The sequence below is a fragment of the Chaetura pelagica genome, unplaced genomic scaffold (assembly GCF_000747805.2).
Source record: "Chaetura pelagica isolate M959 unplaced genomic scaffold, ChaPel_1.0 scaffold222, whole genome shotgun sequence".
NCBI classification, from domain to species: domain Eukaryota; kingdom Metazoa; phylum Chordata; class Aves; order Apodiformes; family Apodidae; genus Chaetura; species Chaetura pelagica.
In genome coordinates, this window is record NW_009952711.1 from 5,249,301 (window position 1) to 5,260,497 (window position 11,197).

Sequence of the window (11,197 nt, forward strand, 5' to 3'; positions counted from 1 at the left end):
TTCATTACTCCAAAACTCGGTCATCTTCATTAAATCACCATCCCTTCATAAAAGCCTTGGCTTCATTTAGCAGTCAGGAAGATGAAAGAGCAGCTACCCTCCTTATGGATTACTTCTCTATTACAAGAGAATGTTTTGCACGTCAAAAGCAAACATTAAAGGATTAAATGATATTGTCATTTCTGCTCTTGTTTATTTGCAGTGGGCAGTGAAGAGAATTGCAAAGAAACAATCAGTGATTATTTTAAGCTGTGTTCTTTTGCAAGGATTATGACTCATGAAGTTGCTGCACAAAGAAACTGGAACAGGATAGGTGTCGCATTGCAAATCATTGAAACATCACAATATAACAAAAGTTTGTCCTACAAGCAAAACTGTCTGGTTTAATAATTTCAGAGTAGCCACAATAACAGCAAAACAATAGTATCATAATTGAAATTTAAAAAAAATAAATATATAAACAGTTAATTCCATTCTCCTACGGAAGACTAAAAATACTCTAGGATTTTCTGAAGTATATTTATCTCCACAGCATCCTAATGCTAATGCAACACAGTAAAAAATTTAAGAGTATTTAGTTACAAGACATCCCTGCAGCATGCAAAATATCAAATTCAATGACTTTATCATGGATTTCTCTCCATCTTTTAGACTTTAAAGCTATGGCTTTTCCAACAGAACTAGAGAAACCAAACTGGCAAAGCAATGTTATTTTAAATTAAACTCTTTACAATTTTCTCACACATTATATGGTAACAGTTATGAATTGCACTCTATTTTTTATGTTTCACTAAATCTTCTGTCTAGTTGCCTTCTCATTGCCTCACTTAAGTAAAAACACCGTTTATTTTGGACTTTAAGACAGATATTAAAAATACAGACAGTACACAAAAACTGAATGCACATTGATGGGTTTTGTACTTTAGGTAAGACTTGGAACCATTCACCACACAGATTTTGTGTGTTAATCTGAACATGGAAGAAGACAGGAAGACTATAAATCAATTCACTCTCCAAAAACAATGTTGTACCTATTTAAATTAGCTTTTTTTTTTTTTGGAACTCTAAACAGAATAAACAGACACCAGGTAGTACTGCTGACCAAGTTCTTGTTTATACTAAATTAAGGGTAAACTGTGGTTTCATTTAATACACAGAACATACACACTCATGATCTGATATTCATTGGTATTTTACCCACGAAACACACAACTAGGAATGACCAAATTTGCATTTTCTTTAACTGGGCATGTTTTTCTATTAGTTCTGCCCATTCACCTTTAAATTAAAAGAAGGGGAAAATACACTGTCTAAAATGTAATTTTCACAAATCATGTCTCAGAATACACTTCCACATAAAATGCCAACCCAGACTAATTCAAGTTTCTCCCTGTTACCACTGCCTCACCTTCAGCAGCAGCCAAGAGTTCTTCCAGGGACAAGGCACAAACAAAATATTTCCCATTGCTTTGCTCAGGCAAAGGAACGTAGAAGAGCAAAATCAAGTGATTCAGCTAATTTCAACAACTCCACATAACTAACAACCTGATAAAGACACATACACCACTGTTTCTGCAGTTACAACTGGTACAGAAAAAACAAATCTGCAATACCAAACAAAAGCAGACTCAAAAAGCATAATAAAAATCTCATATGCTTACAAAAAACAAGAGGCAATTCCTGCAGAACCTCATGAGCATTAAGTCAGGTCCATTGCAATAAACAGCATTTACTTCAGAAAAATTATTAATTCAAAACTGTCAGTTATAGGTAAATACCATCTACCCATTTTCCACTTAACAACAAAGAGAAATAATGTGTATTACCAGAAATGTACACTTTTTTCCTTCTTTTTTTAAATGCAATTCTACAGCATGAGCAGTATTTGAAGTTTTCCTTAGCACTAATACTGAAGCGTACAACTTCCCTGTCCAAGACAAACCCCACTTAGTTTTATGGTAAGAAACATTAGCCTACCAACAAGGCTGAAAAGTAATCCCTTTCTATCAAGTCTTTTCCACATTTCGTTCCAAGTACTCCTTTAAAACACCAGCAACAATTATTTTTATGTGATCAAGTGATATCTGTCTACATAGCATTAGTAAGAACGTGAAGTTTATTTCATTTAAAGCAATTTCATCTCCTTCTAAAAAAAAATATTTTTTTTTTTAAATCACATCCTTAGTATACAAGAAGAATCTAACAAAGTCCTAAAGATTATCCTCTGAAGACAGTGAGATATTATTAAATGTAACAAAAGCTGCTCTTTCTGATCATTCTTGGCATTCAGTTAACTTCTTCACCAAAAAAGTATGTCCTTTATGTTTTTGAATGTCGTGTTTACAAACACAGCTTTGTTTCACAAATGAAAAAAACAAGGCACTCATTCAAGACATTTAAAAAAATTATCATTATCTCATCTTAGACTCATAATAGAAAAAAAAAAAAACAACCTTGCCCCTACAGCCACCAGTAAATAACGGATTGTAGTATTTTAAAAGTCCACAAGTACTTCCAAATCATCAGGTTGAGGTACAGAATAGAACTGGGGACTTCTCGACTTTCATTCTAATAAAAACCCCAACAAATTGAAGGAGTGGCCATCACAACTGAAAACAGAAAAAAACAGATAAAAATACACTTCCTGTCCTTACAATTGTAATTATGCATGGAAATAACACTATCTCCCTTTTGCTTACAATGTTAATAAAAAACCCCAAGTGATTAAGGTGTATACACAATATAAAACTAGTTAGAAGTGTTCAATAAAATTATCCATCAAATAATCCACAAGCAGAAGAGTGCCTTTTCTTATTTACTTTTTAAGTTTAGTGACTTCCTCACAAGAGGACACACACAAGTTACTAAGATTTGCCTTACACTTCTGAAGAAGTGATAACACACTAAATTACACAATGCCTCTAAAAAAAGCTTTTCAGAGAGCATACTTTGTTTAGTGAAGGCATTTATTGACATTCAATTTTCAAACAAGATAAACTAATATTTCTTTTGAAAGAAATTTAAGATAGGAGACTTTTATTTTATCACATAGATGACATCTGCCTCTATTAAGTAATTTTACAATTTTTTATACAGCTTCTAAAAATGGTCAATGCTATTGCCCAAAAAACATAATCCTTCAACATTAAAGTTAAAAAAAAATTAACATCTCCACAGTCAAGAGAAGTCAAGAGGTCTAGTAAACTACTCAAATTTATACACACATTTCAATTTAAAAAATGGACTACACTAACTAATTTTACTAGGCAATGTGGTATTATTATATTAGTGTTTTAAACATCCTTCTGTTCATAAACAAACACAAAATTTTCAACTATGAAAAATTACACTATACTTTTTAGCAACTCGAAGAAAATACAGTTTACGAACGTTATAGTCTACAGTAGATTAACAGAAATCATACAACAGTATCTATAGGTTCAATTATGGATAAAGCAGAATTATCCAAGACAAACAGCTGTCATATCAACTTGATAGCAAGATGACTAAGGGGTTCTCTTTGTGTGACAGCTGTAAAGGAGTGGGGGGAAGGGGTTCTTTGGCATGTATGTATGAATGACAAGCTTTTAATATAAAATTCCCTTGCTAAAGACCAAAAGAAGACCACAAATAAATAAAACCAAGAAACCTAAACCTTAGCAAAAGCTACAACCATAATAAATGTTCTACAGTAATTAAGGAACTGAGTACAAGTTCAGTTGCCATTAAAGGATACACAAATACACAAGGAGCAAATTTATACCTCTCTTGGAATTCCTCAGATAACATACAGTTTCAGTTTCTCCTCAGTCTCTCCGCAGGATTCTTCCTCCACTTCACCCAAACCTTTTGTCCTCATGTTCACCTTTATAACAACACAGCTCTCTGATTAAATCAAAAAACACAGCAGCAGACAATTTCTAAATCATATTCCTTCCCATATGCCATTAAGACCACTCTTCAAAGCATCTGGATACTCTTCATCACTTAAAATAAATCAGAAAAATTTGGTAGATCAAAGAGATACTGGCTGGGGTGGAGAGTGATGGTGGGAGGTGCCCCATCCACATCAGGAAAGGGCAAGGCACTACTGTGACCCCAGACCTTCTGAAGCCACCCAGAAATAACACCGCAAAGATCTCCTTGCATTGTGAAACAAGAACATTGATACATGGATTGAAGGCTAGATGCTGTGCTTGTAAACACAGTGCTACTCTCACTCGAAGAAAAATAATTGCTGGAAATACCAGACTAACTTTTTAAATTAATGCCTTCTACATGTTAATACAGCAGAAGTTACAGTTTCCTTTTTTAACTGTGTCAAGTGTATCTCTAAACAAAAGACAGGCCAAACTCCACTAAAATTCCTAAAATTAGTTATTTGGGAGACAGCAAGAAATTTCTGGTCAATTGACATGAGGTTCATAACATCACCTTAACAACCATTTCAAAACCATAGCAAATGGCAATAAATGAACAAATACCTCCTTGCCTACTGCCACCCTAGATGCACAACACCTAGCTGTTCCTGTAACTTTTCCTTTTTTGCTCCTTTTTTTTTTAATCATAAAAATTCTCAATATCCACATGACCACACTTTGCAAGACACTGTGCTTTAAAGTTGGATTATCAGTTCACTCCCTTTGCCCAATCTCCTCCTCTTTCTTTAACAGGCCTATGGAAGCAGTTACTCAGCCCTTTTTTATATGCTGTACTTCTCAAGACTGTTCATGGAGTGTATGTCTGATCTTTCCAAAGGCAGGGGAAGCAGAGGAGGAAAAGATTCAGCAGTAGTGAGACAGAGGTTGCCAACAGGAAAGCTGCAGTGTCACCTATTTAATAGCACTGTATCACCCTTCTAGGTTTCTAAATGAAATAGGTGATGGATCCAGACTGAAATCTTCATCTCACTTCTGTTTGGCCTATTTGGAGGGTAACCCATGGGCCTCTCCTGCAAACAACTAGAGGGGAAAGAAGCTACAGACACCCTTCTGCTTTCAATCATAAGGCTGCAACTCTTCCCAGGCTCTTCAGAAGAGGACAGAATTTAGCATCCCTCAGATCCAAGGCGAAATACCAGGTTACCAGGTTGCTGTTTCACTTTCAACGGAACTAGAGGACAAACTACATATTAAAAATAATGAAGAGCCATATAGCTGCATGACCTAATGTTTACTTTAACAGGCCAGGATAGATTTCTGGCATTTGACACACAACAAGCTTATCTTCTTTTGAAAAGCAAACAAAACCACACAGGATCTTAACATTTTGGATGGCAAAAGCAGAAATATGGATCAAATTCCTGAAATAGAGGCCTTCAGGTTTTTTTAATTTTCTTTTTAAACCTAAAAGTGTCTATCATGACCTAACACATTGCAGGACAAGACTAGGTGACTACATGAGAGCACTCATCAACTCCCTAATCCCTAAATTAGGAGCAGGCACTAGGAATTTCCTATACCTCAATGGGAGACTGCACCAGAAACATACAAAATTTTAATCAGAGAATTGTCTCTTCCTAGGAATCACAGTTCTGTTAAGAAGGATAAAAAAAAAAGTCTTTTGAAAGGTTAGGCGAGCTAATTTAAACACAAAAAGTCTCACCTTTCTGCAGTTTTCTCCAAGGCTGTAATTTAGCTGTCAGAGTTAAGAGTACCTTTTCTCTCCAACAGCACTTACAACACTGCCCATCCACATAACTCACACAAGATTGTTTGTTGGGGTTGGTTGGTCTATCTGTTTACAAGGAGCTACCAATGCAAAACTAAAAAGGAAATAAGGTCTGACAAACAGTAATCAAGTCAGATTTTGCTAATTTTCGGAACATTGTTTGGTAACTTAATAGACCGCTGAAGAATTGCCATTGTGTCCAGTCTGAAGACACACGGCCCTAATGTAGGGACACTCAGGTTAATGGCAGGCTATCAACTTAAGTGGTCTTTGCATCAAGCTACTAATTAGTGGCCTATCCCAATCCATTCCTTACTAATTCAGTACTTTGTAGACAGAAGTGGAAAGGGCAGCCTCTTTAATTTGCATTAAAGGGTACCAAACTAATACAGATATCTAAACAGATACATTCAGAAGTGGGGGTTTTTACGTTTGTCTAGTATGAGCAGTGTCTGGGTACATACAAAATTTGTGCTAAATGCTGTCTGCAGACAAACACATGTACTCATTAACTTCAGAAGAATCCTACAGGCAAAATAAGCATCCAAATACATGCATGACTTCACTCTTGATCTGTACTATTGGTCCAATGAGTAGGCTACAAAAGCTGAAGCCACACAGAAAAATACTATCTCAGCTATAGCATTCTTTAACACCTAACAACTTATTTGCAAAATAAAAAGGGTTTTATTTTAGGGTATCATATCCGAGATAAAAAGATTTCCATCACCGGAAAAACCGAAATTGAGATCAAATCTACCGGAAACTATAGACAAATGGGACTATTATTACCTATTGCAGGCACATGAGTATTGTGTATGGATCTTAATGGCTTTACTGTAATAAATAAAGAGCATCAGACAGAATGGGTAACCATCCAGGTCCAGGTTTATATTGGCATACATTCTGTGGTTTTCACAAAAGCAAAACAAAGCAAAATTTCACTGTAAATCATAAGCACTGCTATTCACCATAGAAGCAACACAGAAAATACTAATTTTTAAATAAAATCTGCAAAAAAGCCTGATTAAAAAGCTCAATAGAGCGTATCTCTGACCTTTGCCTTCTCCTTCTACAATTTCTAAGACAGAAATGGCTTTATCTTCACAAGTTGGTTTTGGAGGAGAAAAGAATGAGAAGTTCTGTTTTAAACAAGAGGTAATTACAACAGGTATGACAGGAATATTTTGCGGCTTAACTCACTGACTTACGTATCAGGTTACTTTTCCAACATGTTTATTTTCACCAGTAGTCTGACCAAGTTATTTGACTTTATCAGCAGCTTATATGACTTACTGTCATAAAATACTACAACACATCAGATTAGTTCACTTACTTCATTTGCAGCTTTCATTCACAACTGAGTGATCTGCAGAAAGCAAGCCTGCCCCATCACCAGACTTTAGCTATCTTTTAATCAAAACACAATGTTCATATCCTAATCCATGACAGTATTCTCCTACAAATTATACATATCAGTCATATTAGCTGTTTTATTTATGAAACCCAGTTACACATACACTTTTACAGTATCAACAGAAATACACCAAGTCAAGCTTGTAACATCCAAAGTAATAACATATACCCTAGTATTTCCAATACTTTGCAAAGCCACACCTGAAAAACAAACAGAACTTAATCATCTTTGAACAGCAACTAATTTGTCCTTTTAAACTAGAAGCCTAGGGGATAGCAAGGAAAACGAGCATCCCTTCCTTCTAAATCAGATTTCCCAGAAATACAGAGTCTTAAGAGTCATGCAGACAAGCAGTTGATTTTCACCTACTTGATGGGGGACATTAGACTGCATCTCAAATCACTGATAGGTTGAGGGAGACACGGAAGGTATTTTCAGATTTATTTTAAGTTTAAATGAGAAAAAGAGGGTTGTATAACAACAAGTAAACGCATTATTATTCCAGCCAGGAAAGCACCTTCCTTTAGCATGCTTGTAAAGACATCAGTAAAACAAAACAACTGAGTTTAATAGGAAAGATACTGAAGCAAGCTTCACTTCTGTAATTGCCATCAAATCACAGAAAGTCTCTGTAAGAGGTAGCATCCTTCCATATTCAAAGAAAGGATTTTAAAAGTAATTTTTAGGAATCTGTGCATACTGTGCTTTTCCATGCTAGATTGCTCAAAGGAAGATATACCTCCCCCTTTCATGTTTCTCTTTAAAAAGTGGCCTCTAGCCATAAAAGACAAAGTTTTCAAACATTCTATGTCCCCGAAGTTACAAAACACTTCAAATTAAAAGCAAGACCACAATTAAATAACAATGCTAGACATTAAATATTTATACTTCAGCAATTTTCTTAACATAGTCTTTCTACAACATTTAACAGACTCAGAACACAACTAATATAGAAGTTTGCCACCTCTCTCTTCTGCAGAGTAATCCCCCCTAGGTCAAGGCTTAGGTCACAACACTACAAGAATTAGATCATATAATCCCACTAACCAGTAAATCTCAACAACAACAAATGTTCTGAACTAAAGCACACAAATTTTGCAAGGGGAATTCAGCTAAGGGTGTAGCTTGTGTGACAGCTGCAGTGTATTGCTCATTATTGATATCTGTGTGATGATATACCTTACTGGTAAAGAAATTCAAGGAGCCAATAACACTGTTTCTCTCAGAAAGCTAAACATCCTGATATTCTCCCTTTTTCTGAGCCATCCAAGGAAAGAAGGGAAAACAGCACACAGAAACAGGGTGAGCTGAATTAACTAAGACTGATGTAAGAGCTAAACTAAAAATCAAAGTTTTATTATTCAACAGGAAGTTATTCTACTCATGCAGGTAAAGTGAGGGGAAAGCGGGATAAGATGCTCAGGTTTTGCTCCCCACAATAACTTTTAGTTGTCTGAATGTCTTTTAAAACAAGCTTTTGAGAAACAACTGTCTTGAATATATGTTGTGTTTTTTTTTTAAAAAAAGTAATAAAATATTAACTACATTGTATATAGACTTGCTGTCTTACTATTGCCATTAATTTAAACTTGAGGTACTTTCAAAGAACAAGACAAAACCACTTATAGGATAGAAAAAGTAAAATTCTTCAAGTATGTTACAATGACAAAACTTTCTATATAAAAAAAAAAAAAGTAATAAAATATTAGCTACATTGTATATAGACTTGCTGTCTTACTATTGACATTAATTTAAACTTGAGGTACTTTCAAAGAACAAGACAAAACCACTTATAGGATAGAAAAAGTAAAATTCTTCAAGTATGTTACAATGACAAAACTTTCTATATATTTTCATGAAATAAGATGTGGAGATAGTCTCTCAAAGAGTTGGCAAAACTAAACAATTCAGACGTTTTATGATGCTTTTAAAAGAAAAAATTCTGAAGTGTCACTAAAATGCAACGTTTGATTCAGACTGCCAAAGTAACAGCTCTGACAATAGAAGCAGCAAACAGGTGACAGTACTGCACAACTTCAAGCAACTACTTCACTCCTATTCTGACACTCTAAACATTTACTTTCACGAACCTTAACTAAAACCACAAACATGTTATATTCATAAAAATAAAAATTTCACTTCACTGTATTCACAGAAAATATGTATACATAGAAAAGAAAAATGCACACCATCAAAAGCTACTTTAGTTTATCTTTTATAAGTAGTAATAAATACACCCTTTACAAGTATGATGCAAAGTATCTGTTAAAAAACTGCACTTATTTCCTGTTGCAGGCTTAGCTTACAAGTCTCGAGAACAACTATTGGGTGGAGCTCAAGGAAAACACATTGAAGACACAAAACAAACACAACATGTAAACACAGTTACTTGTTTCCCAGATGCACTAAAAAAGGTTCTACGTGAGAGAATTCTATTCCTCAAGACTCTGCGAATTACACAGTGCTAGAGAATTGTATTAGCCTTGTATTTTCCTGAAGAACTGAATTTTAAACTATATATATCCTTGAGTCAGGAGTATATAATGATTCTGCATTTTACTGAAGTGCTTTTCCTTTCACATAGGGCCTTGGAAATACTTAAATTGAAAGGGTAAATTTTATTTTATCAAACAAATAAAGCCAAAGAAGACATTCGTTTTTAACATAACAGGTAAACAGACAACTTCCATGTCAGCATGACTACAGATACTCCACACTTCACTGTACTGGGACAGGTAGCCTTAAGGCATAGAGACAACTGTGGTTCAAGTTAACAAAATGTATATAAAGTCAGATCAAAACAGCACATCTCTCACTAATCTGCAGGTCTTATGAGAATATGTACAAAGGAAAGATCACCATACTTTGAGCACATGAAGACTAATATCTACACCAAGACCTAGTTATATGAACTTCATGTATCTCGGATCCATCCTACCTGATCCACTGAACTGGCTGCTCCCCAGCGTAGTTGGTCTGGTTTTCCCGCTATTAACAGGCGGCGAAAACATCTGCAAAAAAGGAAAGAATATGGGTTTAAATTGTCTTTGAAACTCTGAGCTAGGTTATTAATGAAAACTCAAAAGAAGAAACACCTGATTCTTTTTTCTGCTAGCAAACAGAATTTAAGTTGTTTATTTAGACCCATAAAACCAAAAAACCCAACTACTCCTTGCAATTTATTCACATCACTAAGATCTCTTTTTTACATGAACACAACTTTAAAAAATGTTAAAAAGACACCTACTACTATGACAGCAGTATAAAAACAGCTATCCATCTTAGAATTTGCTACTCAAAATATATTTCTTACTGATCTGTGAGCTTGAAGTCACTGGATAAAGAAAACTTCTGAGAAGCAGCAGTTTGTACTGCACCTTCCCCAAGTCTGCTGAGTATCACACAGAAAGTACCTATAATTTTCTAAGCCAAAATTACTGCACAAACCAGCAATGAATAACCCCTGTTATTCCTGCACATTAAAATTCCTTTTGGCTTGTTTAAAAAAAATTAGAAAGAAAGAAAAATTTTCAAAAAACCAAAGTACCAGTGCCACACACCAGCTTAACAAACGTTAATTATTAGATTATGCCATCACTGGGTCAGCCTGATGTTAACCAGTTAAACCAATTGACCCAGCTGGCATTACAGTATTAAATCTGGAAGTCTAGACATGACATCAAAGTTCAGGTGTCCAACGTGGCTGAGCGGGACCCAACCGAGCCCCGCGGGCTCTGCCCCTGCTCCCCAGCGCTTCCCCGCACGATCCTACCGCGCTGAAGTCCAGCAAGTCGCTCAGCTCCTTGTCGGTTCCTATCGCCGCCATCCTCTGCTGCTGGGAGTTCATCTTCCTCCGCTCCTCCGATCACCTTGGCGGGCACAGGGAGAGAGGCACAGAGCGGACTTCACCACCGGGCTGCTGCCCCCAGCCCCGGCCCCCGGCGCGGACGGGCGGGGGTACCGGCCCCCCTGGCTCGGGGCCGGGAGGGGATCCCACGGACCCCCCCTCACCGGGCGGGCTGCACCAACTAGCAGCGGCTCCTCCGAACTAACCAACTCTCCTCAAGTTTCCTCAGGCTCCCTTTTCCCCCTCATCCCACTTCTCCCCCA

The 11,197-nt window shown here is 36.2% G+C and overlaps 1 protein-coding gene across 1 annotated transcript in view; it reads right to left on the reverse strand.

Moving 5' to 3' along the window:
- The window catches only part of TCF12 (transcription factor 12), a 160,089-nt gene extending 149,155 nt beyond the window's left edge, over positions 1-10,934 (reverse strand). Inside the window, exons 1-2 of the mRNA XM_009994419.1 lie at positions 10,860-10,934; positions 10,026-10,098 (exon numbers count right to left, since the gene is read on the reverse strand). Coding sequence (XP_009992721.1) covers positions 10,026-10,098; positions 10,860-10,934 — 148 coding nt within the window. The remainder of the gene's footprint in view (positions 1-10,025; positions 10,099-10,859) is intronic.
- Between the last annotated feature and the right edge of the window lie 263 nt (positions 10,935-11,197).